This window comes from Artemia franciscana, chromosome 19 (genome assembly GCF_032884065.1).
Source record: "Artemia franciscana chromosome 19, ASM3288406v1, whole genome shotgun sequence".
Taxonomy (NCBI): Eukaryota; Metazoa; Arthropoda; class Branchiopoda; order Anostraca; family Artemiidae; genus Artemia; species Artemia franciscana.
The window spans coordinates 25,800,717-25,825,730 of NC_088881.1; the positions used below are offsets into that span (position 1 = coordinate 25,800,717).

Consider the following 25,014-nt stretch of genomic DNA (forward strand, 5'->3'; position numbering starts at 1 on the left):
GCGAAAACGGTAGGAAAAAAATTAAACAGAAACGGTACCGACCCTACTGTCAATTTAATCACTAATGTTTTGTTGCGTACATTTTTAGTTATGACCAAGATTTTTTTCTGGGGGGGGGGCAGTCAAAGTTTTGGTCAGCAAAACGTTCTTACTAACACCAGTTACCTGGATAAAATGTTTTCTCCAGTTCTTGCATTATAATATTTACATACCTATAATACGGATATTTTTCAAGATTCAAGAAATAAATATTTATTGTTTCATGATTTCAAAGATGTTTCTGATTTAAGCATTTTCTATTTAGTGCCTGTAGGTGTTGACATCAAATTTTCATGATTTCCATAATGGTTGACGCTTAGGTTCAATCACATGGGGGATGTGTTAAAACAAGTTCACTCTGAAAACGCTCTAGAGCTTTTTTTTATTAGGAAGGGATTGAGAATAAATTATTCGTTGTGGCTTTGTCCTCAGACCCCCAAAGGTATTGCTATTACTTTCATAGAAGTGCATTTTGACTTTAAATTGATATTGATTAAGTACAAAATATGTTTAGCCACAGATCCAAACAAATGAAAGTCTGATGGGCGTGGTCAGGGCAGTAGCGGTGATTTGGGAAGATTTCCCTCCCCAGTTTTAAACTGTTTCGTGATTTAGCAGTGCTACGTATGGGTGCACATTGTCATGATAAAAAATCACACCTTTGGTCAAGGTGTGATTTAGTCAATCACACTTTTCACCACATAACGTTTTATTCAAATGACAAACCCTAAAGCCATACTTACAGCATTCTGGAATCCACAGGAACTTATCTATTGTGATTATTTTGAAGATCAACGAGCCATCGACAGCCATTACTACAGCTAATTGCTCACAAAAAAGTAAGCCCTGCCATTCAAACGAAATGTCATGGACTCTTGAATAAAGCTATAACTTTTCTTCATGAAAATGTTTGCCCACGTGTGGCACTACTAAATCAAAAAATAGTCAATATTTTCGATCTACTGATTCATGAATCGTTGGAAAAACGTTGGAATTTTGTGTTAGAGGCACACACAAATTAATACACCGACAGAACAGTGAATAAATGTTGCCGAAGACTGTATTGAAAATTAGCCAAAGCTCTGAAGTAATTAAATAAACAGTTTTTGGGCTGCAGCGCTTTTTCTTTTTCGTTATTGAATGGTCCTTGCATGAATTACTCGCATATGTTTTGTCTGGTGACCATTATTACAATAATAGTTTTCTATGGAAAATATGTCATCGGTGGTCTTTAGTCCCCCTAGCCTCCTGCTCACTAGATATGCGCTCTGCCACCGAGCTATTGCATCATTTCTTTTCATTTACTGTGCTAAACCCACATAGACCAAAATTTCATAACAGACCTGTTTCTAATACAAATTTGCAGTATTTTATGACTTATAAACTCAATATGTTGAATTATTGAAAAACTGGTATTTAGACCCCTAACCTCCTGCTCACTAGATAGGCGCTCTGCCACCGAGCTATAGCATCATTTCTTTTCAGTCACCGTGACAAACTCACATAAACCAAAGCTCATAACAGGCCTCTTTCTAATACAAATTTGCTGTATTTTATGACTTAATATAAACTCAATATGTTGAATTATTGAAAAAACTGGTATTTAGACCCCTAACCTCCTGCTCACTAGATATGCGCTCTGCCACCGGGTTATGGCATCATTTCTTTTCAGTCACTGTGCTAAACCCACATAAACTAAAAGTTCATAACATATCTCTTTCTAATACAGCTTTGCAGTATATTATGACTTAATATAAACTCAATATGTCGAATTATTGAAAAACTGGTATTTAGACCCCTAACCTTCTGCTCACTAGATATGCGCTCTGCCACCGAGCTATGGCATCATTTCTTTTCAGTCACCGTGGCAAACCCACATAGACCAAAAGCTCATAACAGACATCTTTCTAATTCAACTTTGCAGTGTATTATGACTTAATATAAACTCAATACGTTGAATTATTAAAAAATGATGATAATCAGTCTAGGAACTACAGTCATTCGACGTAGCATTAAAATTGAAAATTTCAGTTAGGAATTTCAAGGCTAAGGTGAAGAGACCGTGACTTCTTAGTCAAATAAGACGCTGATTTGAGCTATGTTTGAATTCGCTTTATGCACCAATGCTTTTTTGGTACTGGTTTGCACAATATGCTCGCAGAACCTTTTTCTGAGTGTTGATTCGTCTTATTTCTTTTGTAGCAGAGTCAAAAAAACTGTCGTTGAGTTGTTTCTTGTTAAAATATTTCAAAATAAAGCGTTCTGGTCAAATGCTGATATTCTTGGGAATTTTAATTGAACCGTAGCTGTGTTTGGGCCAGAATAATGACAAATTATTCCGCAAAGGAATCATGAAAGTAGTCTCTGTTTTCTTTGTTTAACCTAAAGCTTTGTTGCCAAACTTTCTTCAATGGTGTTCGACTTTTTTTGCTCTTATTTTGAAGCAGGATTGGATGGCCCACTGAAAGAAATTTTACTAAAAATTACTTGGACAACCACAACGATAAGGAAGTATAGATGAACGAACAAATTTATTCTTTGTATTAGCTAAGCTTAAGTCATAAGGAATTTCATTTTATTAGTCATAAGGAATTTCATTTTATTGTAAAGGGAGAAAAATAAAGAGACGGTTACCAAGTAATAGCGCCCTTAAAGATTAACAGCAGAGTCTAAATCCGCTTACCGAATAATAGGAGGCCTACCAACAATCCCTCGGCATGGGGGTGGTGGAACTTGGATCCGCCAAACCAGTGGCGTATCTAGGGGAAAGGGGGCTACTGCCTCCTCTTACCTCTCTTATCTGAGTGCCTTTTTTTGTTCTTCTTGTTTTTTGTGAATTTAGGCAATCTACCAACCCGAAAAATAACTTCATCTTATTCCTAGATCACAAATCTGTCAAGCAAAAAAAGAAAAGTTGTTCTATAAATTCTTTTCCTTCTGCCAAGCCCTCCTCCCTCCTTTAGAAAAATAATAGTAATATCAGATAAAGAAAAGTCTACCAGTTTTTTTTTAATTTTTTTTTTATCTGCCAGTTTTTTTGGTGTTGTACTTTATTTTCCCTGTATTTATCCTTGAATATGGTCATTCTCCAGTACCTTAGCATTCAATCCCTGGGGTCAAAGAGTGTATTTTTTCATACGAGAGATAAGATAAGATAATATTTATTTTCCTATAGCTATCACAAGCTCTAATAGAGCCGAATTCGCTTCATATGTCTATAAAGAAAAATCAAATCAAAGAAACAAATAATGGAGCAGGACAAAGGTAGAAGAAACACAAATCAAGCTTTAAAATTGTCAATAAAATTGAACGCAAAAGAAAAAGAAAAAAGAAATCCAAGTACAGGAACTAAAATGAACTTTATGCGATTAATGGCAAAAACAGAAACAGAAAGGGTGGGGGATTAAACAAAATCATAGGCTTGAAGAAAAACATTACCGTATTCGTATAGTCAAATTAACTGTCAAAATTAAATATTTAGAATTAAAGAAAGGATTATGCCGAAGACAAGGTCAAATATGAAATAGAGCATAAATAAATATCACAAATGCGCAAAATAAAAGTGGCCAAAAAAAAAACTTACCCATGATTATTGTGAGCATACACCAACAACTAAAATAAGTTACTCGTACTCAAATCGTACCAAAAAAGGTACTTTTCAAAGTCTAGGGGTGAGAATGCCTCAGCCCTGATTTTCCCCACTGAACTAGTTTGAATCTATGATTATGCCTGTGGTTTTATTGATTTTTATGGCACTTGGTATTAACCAAGTGACATATAGCAATCGCAAATTCTGTCGGTCTGTCGGTCCCGGTTTTGCTACTTTAGGCACTTCCAGGTAAGCTAGGACGATCAAATTTGGTAGGTGTATCAGGGACCGTATGTGTATCATTAAATTAGAAATAGTCGTTTTCCCGATTTGACCATCTGGGGGGGAATGGGGGGCCCGTTAATTCGGAAAAAATAGAAAAATTGAAGTATTTTTAACTTACGAACGGTTGGTCAGATCTTAATGAAATTTGATGTTTCGAAGGATATCGTGTTTCAGAGCTGTTATTTTAAATTCCGACCGGATCTGGTGATATTGGGGGGATTTGGGAGGGGGAAACCTAAAATCTCGGAAAACACTTAGAGTGGAGGAATCGGGATGAAACTTGGTGGGAAAAATAAGCACAAGAACTAGATACATCATTGACATAACCGGAACGGATCCGCTCTCTTTGGGGTGATTTGGGGGGGGGGGGGGGGGTAAATTAAATTTTTAATTTACGAACAGGAGATCGAATCTCAGTGAACTTGATATTTAGAACTCAGTGAAACTTGATATTTAGAAGGATATCGTGTCTTAGAGCTCTTATTTTAAATCCCGACCAGATCTGGTGACATTGGGGGGAGTTTGGGGTGGGGAAACCTAAAATGATGGAAAACGCTTAGATTGGAGGGATTGGGATGAAACTTGGTGGGAAAAATAAGCAGAAGTCTTAGATACGTGATTTACATAATTGGAACAGATCCGCTCTATTGGGGGGGGGGGGGGGTAATTCTGAAAAATTAGAAAAAATGACGTATTTTCCACTTACCAAGGAGTGATCGGATCTTAATGAAATTTCTCGTAACTCAGATCTCTTATTTTAAATCTTAGCTGGACCCAGTGTAATTTGAAGGGGGCAGTTGGGGGGTACCGGAAATCTTTGAAAATACTTAAAGCGGTCAGATCAGGATGAAACTGGATGGGAAGAATAAAAACCGGTCTAAGATACGTGACTGACATAACCGGATCTGCTCTCTTTGGTGGAGGTGGGGGGGGGGTAATTTTGAAAATTGATGTACTTTAACTTACGAAAGGGTGACCAGATCTTAATGAAATTTGATATTTAGAAGGATCTTGTGCTTTAAAGCTCTAATTTTAAATTCCGACCAGATCCTGTGACATTGGGGGGATTGGAGGGGGAAACTGGAATTCTTGGAAAACGTGAAAATTGGGGTATTTTTATCTTACGTATAGGTGATCGGATCTTAATGAAATTTTATATTTAGAAGGATATCGTGTCTCAAAGCTCTTATTTTAAATCCCGGCCGGATCTGGTGACATTGGGGGGAGTTTGGGGTGGGGGAACCTAAAATGATGGAAAACGCTTAGATTGGAGGGATCAGGATGAAACTTGGTGGATAGAATAAGCAAATGTCCTTGATACATGATTGACGGAACGGTACTGGATTCGCTTTCTTGGGGGAGTTGGGGGGAGGGGTTCAATGATTTTGCGAGTTTGGTGCTTCTGGACGTGCTAGGACGATGAAAATTGGTAGCCGTGTCAGGGAGCTGCACAAATTGACTTGATAAGGTTGTTTTCCTGGATTCGACCATCTGGGGGGCTAAAGGGAGAGGAAAAATTTGAAAAAATTAGGTATTTATAACATACGAGTGGGTGATCGGATCTTAATGAATTTTGATATTTAGAAGGACATCGTGACTCAGAGCTCTTATTTTAAATCCTGACCGGCATTAAGCCTCTTATTTTCCTTTTAAATCAATCTATTGATTCATAGAATTTTGTTAGAGCTCATACCATTTGATCTCTTGGCTCTTAGCTCTTCTCGCCTCGTCACAAGTGCCATATGAGCTCTTAGCTCTTGTTTGGATGGTAACTCTTTGGTTGTCGACCATTTTAATCTTCCACGACTATTAACATATAGAGTGCTTGCCTGAACGCGTGAAGTTTTTTACTCCTGTTCTGGCAGTTTAAACAAGTTTAGGCTTGTTTAGGCCTAATCTTGCCGAGTGTTTCTTCAAGCTCTGTCATTGACTTTGTAGAAGTTAAACGCTTGATTAAGAAAATATTTTTATTACTGCTAATGCTTGTATTACTTTATCTAGGAAGCTTTTCATATTAAACATAACCCAAAAGTAGCTTTAATCAATCTTTAGGCTTAAAAAACAAGGCCTTGTCAACATAAGACTGTAAGCATCAGTTCGTAGTCTTTTTTTGGCTTTACATGGATTACATCTTTATTTGGCTTTATCAAAATGACACTGCACACACCAACTCCTAGTGTCTTTATGGCTTTACATGGCTTACATTGCTATCCTCTTTACATAGTTTTGTCAAAATGACACTGCATACATCAACTCTTAGTGTCTTTATGGCTTTACATGGCTTATATTGCTGGCCTGTTCACATGGTTTTGTCAAAATGACACTGTATACACCAACTCCTGGTGTCTATGGCTTTACATGGCTTATATTTCAGGCCTCTTTACATGGTCTTGATAAAATGACACTGCAAATAACACGTAGTGTCTTTATGGCTTTACTTGGCTTACATCTCTGGCCTGTTTACATGGTCTTGTTCAAATGACACTGCAAACATCAACTCGTAGTGTCTTTATGGCTTTACATGGCTTATATTGCTGGCCTGTTTACATGGTCTTGTTAAAATAACTCTGCAAACATCAACTCGTAGTGTCTTTATGGCTTGACCTGGCTTACATTGCTGACCTCTTTACATAGTTTTGTCAAAATGACACTGCATACATCAACTCCAAGTGTCTTTATGGCTTTACACGACTTATATTGCTGGCCTGCTCACGTGGTTTTGTCAAAATGACACTGCATACACCAACTCCTGGTGTCTATGGCTTTACATGGCTTATGTTTCTGGCCTCTTTACATGGTTTTGTTAAAATGACACTGCAAACATCAACTCATAGTGTCTTTATCGTTTGACATGGCTTAGATCTCTGGACTGTTTACATGGTCTTGTTAAAATGACTCTGCAAACATCAACTCGTAGTGTCTTTATGGCTCTACATGGCTTACATCTCAAGCCTGTTTACATGGTCTTGTTAAATGACACTGCAAACATCAACTCGTAGTGTCTTTATGGCTTGACATGGTTTACATTGCTGGCCTGTTTACATGGTTTTGTCAAAATGACACTGCATACATCAACTCCCATTTTCTTTGTGGCTTGAAATGGCTTATGTTGCTGGCCTGTTCACGTGGTCTTGTCAAAATGACACTGCATACACCAACTCCTGGTGTCTATGGCTTTACATGGCTTATATTTCTGGCCTCTTTACATGGTCTTGTTAAAATCACACTGCAAACATCAACTCGTAGTATCTTTATGGCTTGACATGGCTTACATCTCTAGCCTGTTTACATGGTCTTGTTAAAATGACACTGCAAACATCAACTCGTAGTGTCTTTATGGCTTTACATGGCTTATATTGCTGGCCTGTTTACATGATCTTGTCAAAATGACACAGCAAACATCAACTTGTAGTGTCTTTATGGCTTGACACGGCTTACATTGCTGGCCTGAATACGTGGTTTTGTCGAAATGACACTGCACACATCAACTCCTAGTGTCTTTATGGCTTTACATGGCTGACGTTACTGGTCTGTTCACATGGTTTTGTCAAAATGACACATTGAGCACCTTCTCGTAGTTTTTTATTCTTCCAGTTGCATAAGGATTTCCACTCACTAATAGTGCAACTGTGGTATCTTTTATCCACATGTATGCCAAGGCTTAGTCTCTTGTGTTTATCTTTTAAATGCTTTGTTTATTAATAAATTCGGAAATACATATAAAGGCTCAAGAAACTAGTCCCAAAAAAGATTCTACAGCATTTAAATGAAGAGGGGGGGTAAATTATCTTATTCTGAATCCAAAAGAAAAATTTAAGATAGGTGGAAACTTCGGAAGTATAGGGTAGGGGGAGGGGCTAAGAATCTGTGAAACTCAAAATTTAGTATAGATTTGCGTTGCTTTAGTATGCTTCTTGGCATCATAGATCCCTGTGTCATTGAGATGCAATTCAAAAATCGATATCGGAACTAAAGTCATTTGACATAGTTTTAAAATTGAAAATTTCAACCAGGAATTTTTGGGCTAAGGTGAAGAGACCGTGACTTCTTAGTCAAATAAAACGCTGATTTGAGCCAAGTTTCTAACTTTGTCATTTTTATTAATAAATTCAGAAATACATATAAAACCACAAGAAACTTGTCCCAGCAAAGACTCTACGGCAGGTAAATGAAGGAGCGGAGGGGGGGGGGTAAATAATCTTATTTGAATCCACAAAGGTAAAAATTGAAGAATGGTGGAAACTTTGGAAGTATTGGGTCGGCGGAGGGGCTAAGACTCTTTGAAACATAAAATTCAGAATTAAGTATAAATTTGTTTTGCTTTAGTGTGCTTCATGGCATCAGAGATTCTAGCGTCATTGAGAACCTTTGTACTAGGAAGCAATTCTAAAGTGTTTGAATGTAAGAGGAAAGTCTTAAAATTGTCAACGCATCTGCCAACAAGTTGGGAGGATTATCATTTTATGAGAGTGAAAACACTGCTGTAATCTTAATTCGAATGTCATAATTATTTCCGCTTCCTTTAATAACTCATGCTTGTTTTATCATCGTTGTAAGGTCAAATTTATTATTTGATTTAAACACGAGAAAATAATAGTATAATTGATGATAAAATAGAAAAAAATTAAAGGGAATAGTAAAAGTATGAGTGAGCTGTGTTAGTTACTTACTGAACGCAGGTGGCTAAATCAAGCTTTTAAAATGAATGGTTTTAATTTTGAAGAAATTTATTTTGTTCTTTGAAGTGAAGTTTTACAATGACAAATCTATTCGGCGTAAAGAAATACGTTTAGAATGAAGAAAATATGAATAGAACTTTAGTGTCATTAAACATACTTATTATTCATTATGTTTAGAAAAAAATAGTTGTTTGTTATTAAACATACAACTATTTCATTCATTCGAAAATTAACTCTGCTGAAAACATAGCTTCGCTCTTTACTTTTGTTAAAAAAACTTTTTTTATTTAATTGAAGCGCAAAGAACCAGTCTCACCAAAGACTCCAATGGTATAATAAATAAATTTTAGAAAAAATAATAGCATGCTTAATATATAATAGAAAAAATAGCAAAAGTATGAATAAGGTATATCAATTACTTACTGATCGTATGGTTGTCACTTTGTCCAGCTCCCACCGAGATTCCATGATTTTGAATAGATCCCCCTTTGGATACAAGCAGAGCCATATCCCGATGTACCATTGGAGTCACTAACCCTTCGTATCCCCTCTATTCGTTTGACAAGAGACATATCCATTATTTTAACAAGACACGTATCCCATTACTTTAACAAGACACATAGATCAGTGTATACACATATGGAGTTATCTCAAATTCCTGGCGATTAGGAAATTCTTGGAAATGCATGTCAACTGTTATTTCTCAGTGAAAAGAGCCTTTGGATAAAAGCAGCCAGTCCCCCCTACTCTTTTCTTCCTTAGTTGCCTAAGATCATGACGAAGGTTTAACGGTAATTCTCCCCAATGCTGCCATCTACATAACCAAAATCATAGGTTGTGTTATTGTTAACTACGGTCATAGATGGTGACGTGTTTTCTTTTCCTACAAAACATTTTTTTTTCTAAGCAGTTTTCCATTTATTTTATGAAACTTATGGTTAATGTAAGAATCTAACCTGGGACCCGTTATTTCCAATGGTAAAAGAACGACGCACTACTCGACTGAGCTCGATTGATGCAATTATGTTCTTAGAAATACATTCTAGGCAATCAATGTATTGTTTCTTGGACGCTGGCCAACTGTTGTTAAGGGTCACTTACGTCGTAACAAGTTATATACGCAATCAATTTCTCAATTGGATATATGATAAATATAATCAGTGATTTGTCTCCAGGTACGTTTTTTTTTGTATTATTCCGAGAATATGCATACCACTGTAATTTGAGATGCTTCCTGGAAAGACATATTCTTTTGATGGTTAATGCAACTTATTTCGATCTCCAAAAATTATAATGACTACAACCGGGCAGGTATCATTTTTATAATTTAATGGTCCTGAGCACCTTGGTTTTCCATTATTGGGGCTTTTACATGAGTTTTGGTCCCCACATTCCCATCCAGGACTTCAAGTCTGCCTCCAGGACGACATGTCCCCCTCCAGGACCCTATGCCTCCTCCAGGCCCCGAGCCCCCCTCCCATTTTTTGGCAGCTCTATTGATTATTGATTATCGATTATATATTATTTATTTTTGACATATAATTTTTTTCCGGGCTTAAAATTATTTTGGAACCTATAATTTTTTGCACTTAGAATTTTTCTGGACTTCTTTAGGTTTCAAATGATTCGAAGTCACAAAATAATTCTATGTCTCAAAAATTATAGGTTCAAAAATTCCCTTGATGCATACCATATTCTAACCAAAATGTCGGAGGAGTCTCTTCCTTGGATTTCCCTGAAATATAGATTAAATCATTATTACCATCAACTCATTACTAGCGTTTTCTTTAGTAATTGTCCGAAGTGATGTTACTCTAAGAGATTAAAAAAAACTCTATGTCCCCCCAAAAATTCTGTCCAAAAAATTCTAGGTCCCAAAAAAATTCGTCAAAAAAATTCCCATAGCAATTTTAAGGCTGAAAAAAATTCTATGCCAAAAATTAATAGCTAACAATCGATACTCACTAATCAATAATTGATAATCAATAGTTAATAATCAGTAATTAATAATCAGTAATCAATTGAAGTTGAAAAAACTTGGTGGGGTACTAGGGCCAAAGAGGGGTCTCAGGGCTTTGGAGGGAGGACGGGGCCCTTTAGGGGAACATGGGGCCATGTAGGAGGACATGGGGTCCAGGAGGGGTGACATGAGGTCCTAGATAGGAATGTGGGGACCCAAACTCATGCGTGGGCCCCGGTAATGAAAAACCGATGTGCTCAGAACCATCATATTACAAAAATGATGCCTGCCCGGTTGTAGTCATTACAATTTTTGGAGATCAAAATAAGTTGCATTAACCATTAAAAGAAAATGTCTGTCCAGCAAGCATACCAATCACCGTGGTATGCATATTCTCGGAATGATGTAATAAAAGATGCCTGGAAACAAATCACTAATTGCATTTACCATATATCAAATTGAGAAACTGATTGCGTAAATAACTTGTTACGATGTAGTGACGCTTAACACCAGTTGGCCAGTGTCCCAGAAACAATACATTGATTGCTAAGAATGTTTTTCTAAGATCATAATTTCATCAATGATTTGTTAGCTCAGTCAAATAGCGTCTCGTTCTTTTATCATAGGAAATAATGGGTCTCATGTTCGATTCATACATTAAAAAAGAATTTTTTTTAATTTTTTTAGGCATAAATTTCTGAAAATCAGTAGAAAACTGCTTAGAGGCTTAAATAATGTTTGGAAAACTGCTTAGAGGCTTAAAAAAAACATGTCACCATCTATAATTGTAGTTAAAAATACCGCCATCTATGACTTTATTAAGGTAGATGGCAGCATTGGGGGGAATCACCCTTAAACCTTCTTCATGATCTTAAGCCACTAAGGAAGAAAAGAGTAGGGGGGCTGGCCGCTTGTATCCAAAGGCTCTTTTCACCGAGAAATAACAGCTAACATGCATTTCCAAGAATTTTCTTACCGCCCGAAAGTTTAGATAACGCAATTTGTGTATAGACTTGGCCAGTGTTGGGAAGTACTTCAAGTTTTTGTTTTTCTAGTACTACTTCAGTACAAAATCAAGGTACTTGAGTTTACTTAAGTACTTAAGTACTTTAGTACTTAAGACATAAGTAAAATAAATAGGTACTTGAAACTCTCTCGTGCCTATAAATTCTTAAGTATTTTCAAGTACATTCCTCTTCAATGGAATGGCCTTTTTTTACAGAAAAGGATTTTTCAAAAAAAAAGGAATTTCAAGATTCAAAAGTAGTAGGATTTCAGGATGTAACAAAAAATTGTTTGAAAAAAATTTTCTGGAAGAAAAATGTTTCTTTGGTAGCATTTACCTGACAATCAAGAGCCTTTTGAAAACACTGATCAAGCTCAAGCAATCTGTGAAGTACACTGCTCAATTGGTTAGCGCTCTACTAGATGGTGTTGAGCGGCAGTTTAGCTTTCTGGGGGGTTCTATCCAAAGCTGCAAAGACCACGTCCTCGCAACACACAGTACGCCTATATTCAAGAACAAAATATTCCCCGACAGCTGGAAGGAAGCAGATGCATCAATGTCGGTTAAGGAGGCTAAAAGGATGAGAACAAGTGATCCTGATGACAACAAGTCCAGCCATTTGTCAGGTAATGGTTCTTACGAATTCTCAGAAGATGAGAGCGATTCATAGCAGTCTTACTCTGCAGTTAACAAAGTGACAAACGGAGACAAAGTGGAGACAAACGGAGGGACCTTTGTGTTCTTAAGGATTACCTTTATGTGCAGCAAGTGTTTCGAAAGTACAACTGTGTTTTGCCATCTTCAGCTCCTGCTGAAAGACTTTTTTCTACTGGAGGATCTATTTTGTCTCCAGGAAGGAATTTGCCAGGAGACGTCAGGCTTGAGTGCTTAGCAGTGTTAAAAGCATATTCCCTGTACCAGCATCTCCACCAGAAGACAAATCATTAACCTTGAGCAAGGGAGGCTACACTTCTTTCAATGTTTCTTGACTTAGAACAGTGTAGTTCGGACTAAATGGATAAAGAAGAAAACACCCACTGAAGAATTCCTAGAACTAGCTAGATTTCTGTAATTAGTTGCTTTGGTTAACTGTAGGATGACTTATGTCTAGTGGATACATGTGGCACTGTTACTGTTTAAAACTAGCTAACGTTCAAAGAAGAGGAGCTCTTCTGTCTTTCGTGGTGTTTAATTATATGTTTAAACTGCATAATGCCTTTATTATATGATTTTATTTTATTTCCATTATACAACTAGACTTGACTGAGCTAGAAATGGTGCTAATAGAGCTGTACTTAAGTAATTATTGAAGGACTACTTAAGTACAATTTCTGTACTTAAAGCTCAAGTAATACTTAAGTGCAATTGTGGTCTGGTACTTAATACTTGTTGCTTAAGTACAAAAATTGGAAAGTACTTGTCACAACGCTGGACTGGGCTGTGTCTTGTTAAAGTAATGGGATACGTCTTGTTAAACTTAAGGGATAGGTGTCTCGTTAAAAGAATAGAGGGGATATGAGAGGTTAGTGACTGCAATAGTACATCGGGATAGGGCTCTGCTTGTATCCAAAGCGGGGATACTACTATTTTATCATATTTCCTTTAGTTTTAAATACTTTTTTCATTCTTGTGCTATTTCGACAAAATATCCCCTACCCCCAGAAATAATTCTCCTTAAGGCATATGTTCACTCTAAAACAAGCAATGTTTTGACAAGCCTGAAGTTGTAATTTGCGTCAAGAAGATAAGATACTTCTATAATTGGATTCTTAATCTCAGATCCACCCATTCCCCAAGCTAGAATTATGTTTTTACTTTTTTTTTTTCTTAGCGAAGGATCTAAACTTGATTTAAAAACCGAAAAGTTGTCCCTTTTCAACATTTTTTTTTTCAATCTAAAAACTCGAAATGCACCGCATTTCGGTGAATCTCCTTACCACGAACTGTTTGATTGAAACTGTAGGAAAGCAGAAAAATAGCATAGCGAAACTAGCACAAGAAAAATAAGCCATAAGTGACTTTTTGGGGGTATTCCCCCCTTTTTTCCAAAATAAGGCAAATTTTCTCAGGCTTGTAACTTTTGATGACAAAGACTAAATTTGATGAAACTTATATATTTAAAATCAGCATGAATATTCGATTCTTTTGGTCTATCTTTTAGCATAAAAATTTCATTTTTTAGAGTTTCGTTTACTATTGAGCCGGGTCGCTCCTTACTACAATCCGTTACCACGAACCGTTGATTGAAACTGTAGGAAAGCAGAAAAATAGCATAGCGAAACTAGCACAAGAAAAATAAGCCATAAGTGTATAAGCTTGTCCAAGTATAGCCTGTCTACCAAGACCATATCCAGACAAATATTTCGGGGGGTTCAAACCCCTCCCCCCACCCCCCGAAATGTTCGTCTCACTCGTAAAAACGTAGCAAATATGAATATAAACTAAATTTTGATGCGTTTTTAAAGTTTTTGTACCTCCGAAAATCCTGTTGTACCCCCCCCTCGAAAAAAAAGCCTGGATTTGGCCCTGCTGTCTAATATATCAGTTGGTTGAAAAGAATGCCCGACTGCAATAACGTGTATGGTGTTAAGTTGAAAACCTCTGTCATTACATCTTTCTAGGAGAAGACTTTTTTTATTTTATTACGTTTTACTAGGAGTGCATTGCCCTCACCCCCCTAGATTGTGATTTTTTTTTTGTATTTTCATCGAAAAATTCTTTTTTTCGTATTTTTGTTGAAAAAAAAAAACTGAAGAAAAACTAAGTCGCCCCCTTAGATTTTGTAAAATACATTTTTGCCCTTCCTCTTCCATTTCCGTGAATTGACGCCACTAAGTGCGAGGTTCTTCACTAAATGCCATCCCTCATCGCAGTTGAGATAGAAAAGTGTCTACATGAAAAGGAATACCACCTTAGCTCATAGAAAAAAAACGTTGAAGTGACAATAGTTTTCGCCTTCATATAAAAAAGAAAAGACATGGAAATTCGTGCGATTTAACTTTCTTTGTCGTTAAGTAAAGATCTTGCCAATTGTTTTGCCGCATGGAAGATTTACACAAAAAATAATCTTTAACAGTGTGAAAAGAAGGCTGACATAATGCAATCAAAAGTGTATTATCCGTCTGTTTTTCCTGCTTCCGTCTTTCATTCAAAACAGCTCAATTACACGGTAGCCTTTATAAAAGGTGGGTTACTTTAGTAAATTGCGATATCGGAAAAAATGAAGGTTGGGTTACTCATAAAACAGAAGTCGGATAGAAAAAAGAAAGAAATATACCAACCGATTCTAATTCAATGTCTTTTCCAAATATAAAAAACAATCAGTTTTGCTATTAGATTCTTGTCTTTCTTTTCCTATTATTAAATAAAAAAAACTAGTTTTTTAACTGAAAGTAAGGAGCGACATTAAAACTTAAAACGCACAGAAATTACTTCGTATATGAAAGAGGCTGCTTCCTCATCAACGCCCCGCTCTTTACGCTAAAGTTTGACTCTTTCTCTCAATTCTTCTTTTTAAAACAGTAAAAAACTTTAGCGTAAAGAGCGGGGCGTTGATGAGGAAGCAGCCTCTTTCATATACGAAGTAATTTCTGTGCGTTTTAAGTTTTAATGTCGCTCCTTACTTTCAGTTAAAAAAACTTGTTTTTTTTTTATTTAATTTCTGAACGTTTTTGAATCAATGCATGTTTTGATTTTGGCTCTCCGCAGAGGAATAATCAAAACGAAATTTGCATATTTATTTTTTTTGGCTCAATGGCTTTCTCATAATTTTGATCGAATGATTTTGAGAAAAAAAGAGCGGGGGACGAAGCCTAGTTGCCCCCCGATTTTTTGGTTAATTAAAAAGGCAACTAGAACTTCTAATTTTTTACGAATCTTTTTATTGGTAAAAGATTTACGTAACTTATAAATTAGTTTACGTAAAGAACTTTTGTATTCTCATGTTTTTATTACATATATGAGGGGATTCGCCCCATCGTCAGTACCTCGCTCTTTACGCTAAAGCTTAAATTTTATCCCAATTCATTAAGAATGACCCCCTGAATCACAAAAGCCGTAGAATAAGTAGTTGAAATTACTGAAAATACTTTAGCGTAAAGAGCGAGGTATTAGAAGGAGGTGAGCCCCTCATATGGGTAATAATTTCTGTTTGTTTTAAGTTTTATTGCTGTTCCTTACTTCCAGCTGAAAAAGCTTTTTCACTTTTATTTTTTAATTGTTTTTTTTTTAAATAATGCTAGTAAATCCTGCTCTCCCTTCATGGAAATTTTCTTCTCCCATTACAAATTCTCGAAGGAAAGTTCCCCCAGCATATCCCCCTCTTCTCAACCCCCCCCCCCAAACCAAAAAAATCCTCCTGAAAACGCCTGTATACTCCCCAATAACCATTACTATATGTAAGCACAGGTCAAAGTTTGTAACTTGTTGCCCCTCCCAAGGGGACTGTGGGGGAGTAAGTCGTCCCCAAAGACATAGTTATAAGGTTTTTCGACTACGCTGAATAAAATGGCTATCTCAGAATTTTGATCCGTTGACTTTGGGAAAATAATTAGCGTGGGAGGGGGCCTAGGTGCCCTCCAATTTTTTTGGTCACTTAAAAAGAGCACTAGAACTTTTCATTTCCGTTAGAATGAGCCCTCTTGCAACATTCTAGGACAACTGGGTCGATACGATCACCCCTGGGAAAAAAAAAAAAAACAAATAAACACGCATCCGTGATCTGCCTTCTGGCAAAAAATGCAAAATTCCACATTTTTGTAGATAGGAGCTCGAAACTTCTACAGTAGAGTTCTCTGATACGCTGAATCTGATGGTGTGATTTTCGTTAAGATTCTATGACTTTTAGGGGGCGTTTCCCCCTATTTTCTAAAATAACGCAAATTTTCTCAGGCTCGTAACTTTTGATGGGTAAGACTAAACTTGATGAAACTTATATATTCAAAACCAGCATTAAAATGCGATTCTTTTGATGTAGCTATTGGTATCAAAATTCCATTTTTTAGAGTTTTGGTTACTATTCGTTACCACGAACTGTTTGATTAATTTTCTTCGTTTTTTTTAAGCAAAATATTGATAACTAAATTTTAGTGCACCAGGAAACTAAATTTATTGGAAGTGGGGATTACCAAGCCAAAATATATTCCTAATGGAATAAACATACAACGTCCTTGCGGCATTAATCCCCACAAAGGCTCCTTGGCTTGTAAAAGAAGGGATGATATACGAGTCAATTATAAACAAGTTTATAATATCACCCAGCAAAAAAAAAACACAGAAGAAAACAAAACAGACTAAACAATAAAATTTATTTTCGGGTAAAAAAATCGGATTAATTGTGGGTATTTTTTTTGTGAAAACTTGTATTTCAAGTGTAACATATATTTGATTAAAATGAAGATATGCAGGAGTCTCAGTATTTTAAGGAAGCTCAAACACACTTTTCCTGGATTAGTTTTCTAAGTCCCTTTTCATTTCTTGATCGAATCTTCTGTTTCTTACTGTCCAATAGTATGGATGTCAACTTTTTCCTTCTCTTTTAAAATCCTTTCTAAGGCTATAATGAGGCTAGAAATCTCATTCAGGGATTTTATCGTTTTGAAGTTACCGCTTTAGCGAGGGGCTGTCGCCTCTCAGAAATAGCGCACACCAGTTGGTGCGTGCCAAGCATGGTTGAACCTCGTCTTGGGTGGCAGAACTGTGTGGCATACATGGCGCTATGAGATATACACTATGTGGTGGAAAGCGGAGACCCCCTCGTTCTGTAATTGATCTGGAATCACTATATATTCTTTTTTGTCCATGTTTTATTTTTTCGAAGCTTCATAGTGACCTCTTCTAATCCCTTGGTGTTCTGCCGTCTTTTATGTCTGGTCAGAATAATTATCATCCACGTAATCATTCTTGTCCCGACTCTTTAAGAACGACTCCTGAAACACAAAAGCCGTTTAATTAGAATAAGAAGCTCTTTCAAAATTACTAAAGAACTTGAGCGCGAAGAGCCAGGTATTGAGGAGGAGGGAACTTTACTAATATAAGAAATAATAAACATACATAGGTAAGGTTAGCAACAACAGTGACTTGGCATTTTATGTTTGAAAGGAAAATTAAGTTGGGAATCAAATGATATATTTCTTTAATTTCTATCTAATTTATTTCCTGTAAATAACAAGGTCTAGACTATTATTCAAAGAAAAAGATGCAGCTATACCTTAGACAACATGGCGATCTTAAACCAAAATCCCAAATATGAATTAAGCAGTGTGGTAACTAATGCGTACCGTAGCTTTTTTTTATTCCTGATCCAGCATTACAATGAATTCAACAAGATGAATTCTGATTCAGCATTACAATGAATTCAACAAGAATTCAACAAGATGAATTCTGATTCAGCATTACAATGAATTCAACAAGAATTCAACAAGATGAATTCTGATTCAGCATTACAATGAATTCAACAAGAATTCAACAAGATGAATTCTGATTCAGCATTACAATGAATTCAACAAGAATTCAACAAGATGAATTCTGATTCAGCATTACAATGAATTCAACAAGAATTCAACAAGATTCTGCAACTTTAAAGTGTGTAAAAGAATTTGTTTTTAACACGTTTTGAAGGTACTTCTCCTGTACTTTAGCCCCCACCCCCCACTCCTTTCTGTGGAAATATATAGCCCAGATTACATATTTCTTGTGTGTTTTTTGTTTCTTGATTTTGTCATCGTTGATTCAGTTTATGGGTACACAGTGAAAACAAGAGTGACACATGGCAAAATGAATGGGACGTTAGGAGACTGGGGATAAAGTATAGCGGAAGTTAAAGTTTTTCCCTTAAAATTTATTTAGTTAGTCTAAAGCTTAAAGATGTTTCTCAAAATTTATTTAGTTGACCTAATCTTGACCAATTTTCAACTATATTATGATGCCAGTTCAGAAAATTCACCAATCATTTTTCAATATTTTAAAGATACTTTATGTAATCAAATAATCAGCATATAAAGTAAAACTATATCACATAATAGAATGTAAAAAAAGGAAGAAAAACAACTAAAAGGAACATAGGAAATTGGAAAATTCAAGAACAAAAAGTTAATGTGCATTACCAACATAATGAACAATAATTTTATTTATTACTTCTTGATGAATTAGTTTAGGCACACGGCCTTCAAAAATTGTGTACACCATTTTGTGTTTCATGAATTTCCCGGCATTATTTGAAAAACAATCAGAAATTAAGTAAAAATGAGTTTTTTTTTTGTAACTGAAAGTAAGGGGCTACATTAAAACTTACAACGAATATAAATCATTCCGTGTATGGAAGGGGTTGCCTCCTCCTCAACACCTTGCTCTTTACGCTAAAGTTTTTTATTACTTTAAAAAGTAGAGTTTGTGACAAAGAGTCAAACTTAAAAGCGTAAAAAGCGAGGTGCTGAGGAGGGGCTAGCTCCTTTGATGTACTTAATAATTTCTGTTCTTTTTAAGTTTTACTGTCACTCCTTACTTTCAGTTGATTTTTTGTGGTTAATAGGCTCCTTTCAATCTTACACAAAAAAAAAAGATAGTGAAAAGTCTTGAAAACATCATTTCTGATTGGTTTAGTTTTGTCTACGCTATTGAAAAGGGGTATGGCTTCTGTCAAATGCGCTCTTTATCTTAGTTGACAGTAGAGACTTACTTCAATCTAAAGAATTAGATAAAGGAGTTCTTTACTTTCAATTATTAATGTCAGTTACCTTTTTGTCAGTGATTTAAAGTCGGGAAACGATATTTTTTTTCAGGAAACAAATGTTTATAATCACCTGAGAATACCTCCGGGGAAATCCAGGAAGGTCCTGTATTTAAGGCTCTAGTTCTGGTTTGGAGAACAGTGCAGAAAAGTTGTTAAAACATCATGGATTTCTATGATCCTAAAAAAAAAACTGTAACTGGTCAAATACTCTAAGCTTAGTATTCAAAAGATGAAGCTTTGCTGGCAAACTGCTCAATTCCTTATGTTTTCCTAAAAAAAAGACTATGTTAATATGTCTGCATATAGTTGAGATAGGGGGAACCACCTACCTTGGGATTAGTCCAAAGTATTCTCCTATGAACAAAAGTAGCATAAAATAGTATAAGAAAATAATAATCCAAATATCAAATTTTTCCAATTTTAATTTACATCCCTATCACCGGTCCTGTATTTATCTACGTATAAAACATCAGACAGTTTATTTAGTCGAACTGAAGGTAAATAATTAGATTTTGCTAAATTTTGTGGAATTGCAGCTTTTGTGTTTAATTTTTCTGGAAAAAAATAGTTTGATTAAAAATTATTTATTGTATTGTCGTGTGCTTTTTAGGCGGGGGGGGGTGTCAATTTATAGAAAATATCATTTAAACACCGTTGCAAACTGAAGTACTACTTACTTATAGATATTGTATCGAGTTTTGAGCAGAATATCGAGAGTAGTGTGGGTGGGGATAAGTCTGGGTTTTGACATAGTATCAACTCCCTGAATGTTATGAGAACTACTACCACTACTAATAACTCACTGCAGCACCAAGCCGCCTGGGGCCAACACAGAAAAACTTCGTTAAATTCGGAGATACTTGAAAAGCTGGTTTTGGGGCTACTCTTTCTCCAACTGCCACTTATGTTGTCACTGCCATATGATTCTTCGGGTTCTTTTTCCGGAAATATATTATAAGATTTTCTTGTGAGAACAAGATGAACAGTATTTAGGATTCAAATGTATTTACCCATATTTTCTGTACTTAAGGCTTATGTTCCCTGTCCAATTTTTGGTATGTTGTTTTTCTGCTCTCTTTCTGTTTTGCCAGATCAACGAAAGACAATAGGTTTGCTATCATTACATAGCTGAGATTTAGCTCTGTCCATCTACCGAATGGTTCGATTAGCTTTAACCCGTCCTAGCCGCGTGATTAGCGCGCTAAACTTAAATCTTTTCTCCCTTAAAACAGGGGTTTTTGGTTTGGGATTGGGATCAGCATCGTGATTCTGTAAGTTCAGCCATAGTTGACCCAGCTCTAAGTGAGTACCTAGAGAAATCTGGGGAAGTTATGCAAAAGCACAGGATGGCTGGCCTCCAGCCCCCACCTCGCTTCATGGCTGAAAGACCATGAAACAGAGATCAGCACCGCCAGTAGGGACTGTAAAGTCCACTGCCTTATTCTATACCTTACCTTTACCATCTACAGATTTTTTTATTTGATGCATATGATCTTTTAAATTAATTAAATAAAATAAATAAATAAAAGTTTTTTAGTACTTTTAAAAAAAGCTCCTTATTGTTCGAATTAAATGGACATAGTGTTTCAAGAGTCTTTCTTAAAGAATTGGGAAAGAATTCAAGCTTTACCGTAAAGAGCGAGGTGTTGAGAAAGAGCAACTCTCCTCATATATATAATAATTTTTGTTCGTTTTAAGTTTTAACGTTGCTCCTTACTTTCAGTGGAAAAAACTTGTTTTTGTTTAATTTCTAATCGTTCTTTAAATAATTCTAGCAAGTCTTGCTACGCATCCACAGGAAATTCCCTCCTCCCCACAGATATATTCTCTTGACAATCCTGGTGAAAATATACCCCGAACAAGTACCCTTAACATCTCCACGCGTAAAATTGAATCGGCTAAGAGAAAGCAAGACATAAAACGAATTTCGTATAGGAATTGTGGCAAAGTTCCCCAGAGTAAAAATTCTCCTGAAAAAATTCGCCCCCTGGATACTTTCCTCCTCATGGAAAACTATCCCCGTGGACAATCCCTCCAGCAGAAAATTCCCCCACATCCGAAAAATATAGGCTATGCATTCTTTCAAATAACAAATACTGCACGTAAACAATGGGCAAATTTGTAATTTAAAGACCTTTCTTCCGGGGCTGTGGGGGCTCATGATATCCCCAAAGGCATAGGTATCTAGCCTTTCAACTATGCTGAAAAAAATTGCCATCTCAAAATTTTTATCTATCGTGAAATAAATTTTGTTACGCCTCATTGTTAGTCTTCACGTTTCCTGTGTAAGATGTTATTTTTTCTGCAATCCTTTGGCTTTAATGTTTTGAAGTAAAACTACTATTTTACTATCACTCGATAGCTGAGGTTTAGTCTTGTCCATCTATTGAACTGCATTTTAGAAATTTTTGAAGTAATCATAATTCTAGCGCGGGGGACGCAGGAATTCGAAACTAATGGATTCAGAAATATGATGAGAAAAAAATCAAGCGGAAGAAAAAACGCTGATATTTTCAGTCAGTGGAAGATGTAGGATTATCCCCCAATTCTAAGTTTCAAAAGGAACTTAAACCTTAAGTCTTTAAAATCGCTTACACTGTTTCCCGACGCCGCAACCATGGAGAAATTTCACTTGGTGCCTTTTGAACAACCGCGTTCATTTTCCAATAAGTTTGATTCTCTGTTCTCGGTGGTCAGCGCTTACCCCCCCCCCCTTCCTGGAAAATAACCCACGAGGAAAAACGTCCCTCGTAAAATACCTCCCTGGAAAATCCCCCCTCCCCGTGGGTGGTTGGTCTCCAATGACTTTCGCCTTACAAGAAAAGGACTTGAAGTCGAAATTTCTGATCTAATGACTACCATCTGAAGTTTCTACATGTATGAGGTGGAGCTTTGGATGGGAAAGGGGCAGTCCCCGCCTATACAAAATAAATCCTGTTCATTTTTGGGTTTAATGTTACCCTTTACTTTCATAATAACAGGGTAGACCAGAAGAATTCTCGAAAATCATACGGGAGTAGATATCAATTTTGCATTTTGATGTGCTGTTGAAGTTTCTTTTGTACCCCCTCCTCCTCCCCAAGAAAAATCCTGGTTACGGCCCTGGGGATTATATATCAATTTCTACCTCCACTCCTCTTCTCGTCTCTCCCTTAGAACTAATTATGTAATTATTTGATGGCTCAATGAGAGCTGGGATAGTAGAAGTGTTGCCTATTGTAGAAGTTCAAGTGTCTTTTCAAGTTTTGTAATTTGTCCGTTGCTTACAGATAGTTTTCGTTATTGGGAAACATAGGGACATTTAGAAAACTCGCGGGGGAGTTTTCTGCGGGGCGGGATTGTCTGGGGGGAATTTTCAGTAAGGAGTAAATTTTTGAGAATAGTTTTCCTTCAACGAGTATGTATATTCCGCGGATGGTATTTTCTGGGGGGGGTATATGCCTAGAACCTCTGTTCCCACCTTCATTGGCGGATTTACGTACCCTACTTATGACAAAGTTTACTCCAAAAATTGTAGTGAATGAAAGGATAGAAAATTACCGGGGAAAATTGTTCTATACAATTTGACGTAGATTATATTTCTTGATGTGCAATAGGTACACGTGGAACAAGTTGCTGAACGACTAATAATGATCAAATTACTTTTTGTTCAAGTATTTTTTCTGCCAACACTACATTCTTTTTCAAGTCAGTTACCATGGGTGCATGTTTTTGTGGCAACACTACCTGTTTTGTTTGCACTGGGAAATAAAACTCGTCATAACTTTTGTTAGCTTTTTATAGTATTTGGTATAACCTACCTGAAAGCCTTATTTAATGTTTGATTTTCTTTCTTAATTTCAGCGAGAAACGTTCTTCAAAATTTAGACGTATCTTCCTTGACACCGTGAATTTTGACTTGTATTACTTTTAATTATTTATTTCTTTCTTATTTCACTGTATGATTCTGTTTTTTTTATATCAAATGAATAAAATTTTGAGCGAATAAATTGTATTTTGTATAATGCTTGTTTCCCAAGAAGACAAATTTACTCTTGTCCAGAAAAATTTGAAGTTATACCAATGTTACTACAGATCTGACCCAGTGTGAAACTGCGTGACGGTGAAATACTGACGAAGTTGGGGCCGGTACCCCCCTCCGGAATATTCCCCCATGCGCGAAATTGAGCAGCCACAGAGAAAGTACAAAATAGATACCCAAAACGTCGATTGGATGTCCTAATGGATAACAAAAGGACCAGATATCATAAATGGTCCTAGGACAAGGGCTGGTTGAACTCCAACCACTTTCGACTTAAAAAACAGGACTTGATTTGGCTTTTTGGGGTAATGAACTTTCCATTTCTGGTGGTAACTGGGGCCCTCTTTACACCCCTTTATTCGCCCCTGAGTGCCTACACTAGAGGTTTTTATGTATTTTTAAACACAATTTTCTCGGTCAGAGGAAAGCAGCTTTCAAATTTGGTTTGAAAGCCAACTTAACAAAATAGTAATTCTGAGTGAATTTTGTTTCTTCTATTCTAACATAAACTAAAACCATAATAATTCTCGAACCTCCGGGGATTTTTTCAATATCAGCATATTTGTAATAATGATTTTAATTTTACTAGTCTAATATACAATTAATCATAATGAATTTTTTTTTTCTGTTAAAATTTCTAATTGAAGAAATTATACAAATTAGATGACATGCCTATGCTAAGGACGTCATTATTGCGACTCACTTGAATATACTGGCAAGGATACAGGAGAGTGACAAGAACAATTTGCGCTTTTTCATTTCCTCCACAATGGTACTTGAGCTCCTTGACTGGTCATGCTTCACATATTTTGAGTGATTGTTTTAGGAAAGAGACAGAAATTGTTGTCGCCCCAGGAGGAGTGACACCCTGAATTCAAGCTGGAGATTTGGATAGGTGATAATCTAAAAAACAAAAGATTTTAGGAATATGACTCTTAGAAAAGATAGTAAAATGATACACTCATTATTAGATTCCTATAGCCGAAACTTTTTTAAAAATGAATTGGTTGTGATTTCGGCAAATTTCAGACAGGCTATTTAGTTGTTGTTTAAAGACTAGATATCAGATAGTTGTGTTAGTTGGTCCTTTGTTACAATTAAATAAAAAAAACAAGTTTTTTGAAATGAAAGTAAGGAGCGACATTAAAACTTAAAACGAACAGAAATTACTCCGTATATGAAAGGGGCTTTTCCTCCTCTACATCCCGCTCTTTACGCTAAAGTTTTTTATTGATCTAAAGTTTTAATGTCGCTCCTTACTTTCATTTCAAAAAACTTGTTTGTTTTTTTTATTTAATTTCTGAAAGTTTTTGAATTAATGCATGTCTGATTTTGGCTCTCCGTACATAAATTATTAAAATGAATTTGCATATTAATTATTTTTTTGGCTAAATGGCTTTCTCTTAGTTTTGATCAGACGATTTGTAGAAATAAGGGGTGGGGAAGGAGGCCTAGTTGCCCTCCAATTTTTCGGTTACCTAAAAAGGCAACTAGATCTTTTAATTTTTAACGGACGTTTTTATTAGTAAAAAATATACGTAACTTAAGAATTAACTTACGTAACAAACTTTTATATTATTATATTTTTGATTATATATATGAGGGGGTAGGTCCCCTCGTTAATACCTCGCTCTTCACACTAAATCTTGTTTTGTCCCAATTCTTTAAGAATGACCCCTTAATCAGAAAGGCCGTAGAATAAATAG

General features: G+C 36.0%; 1 protein-coding gene across 3 annotated transcripts in view; it reads left to right on the forward strand.

Moving 5' to 3' along the window:
* Positions 1-23,291, forward strand: part of LOC136039477 (serine/threonine-protein kinase greatwall-like) — a 128,482-nt gene extending 105,191 nt beyond the window's left edge. For all 3 annotated transcript variants that reach the window (XM_065723254.1, XM_065723257.1, XM_065723256.1), the window contains exon 15: positions 23,131-23,291. In XM_065723254.1, the coding sequence (XP_065579326.1) occupies positions 23,131-23,177 (47 nt within the window). In that variant the 3' untranslated portion in view covers positions 23,178-23,291. The remainder of the gene's footprint in view (positions 1-23,130) is intronic.
* Positions 23,292-25,014: the final 1,723 nt, after the last annotated feature.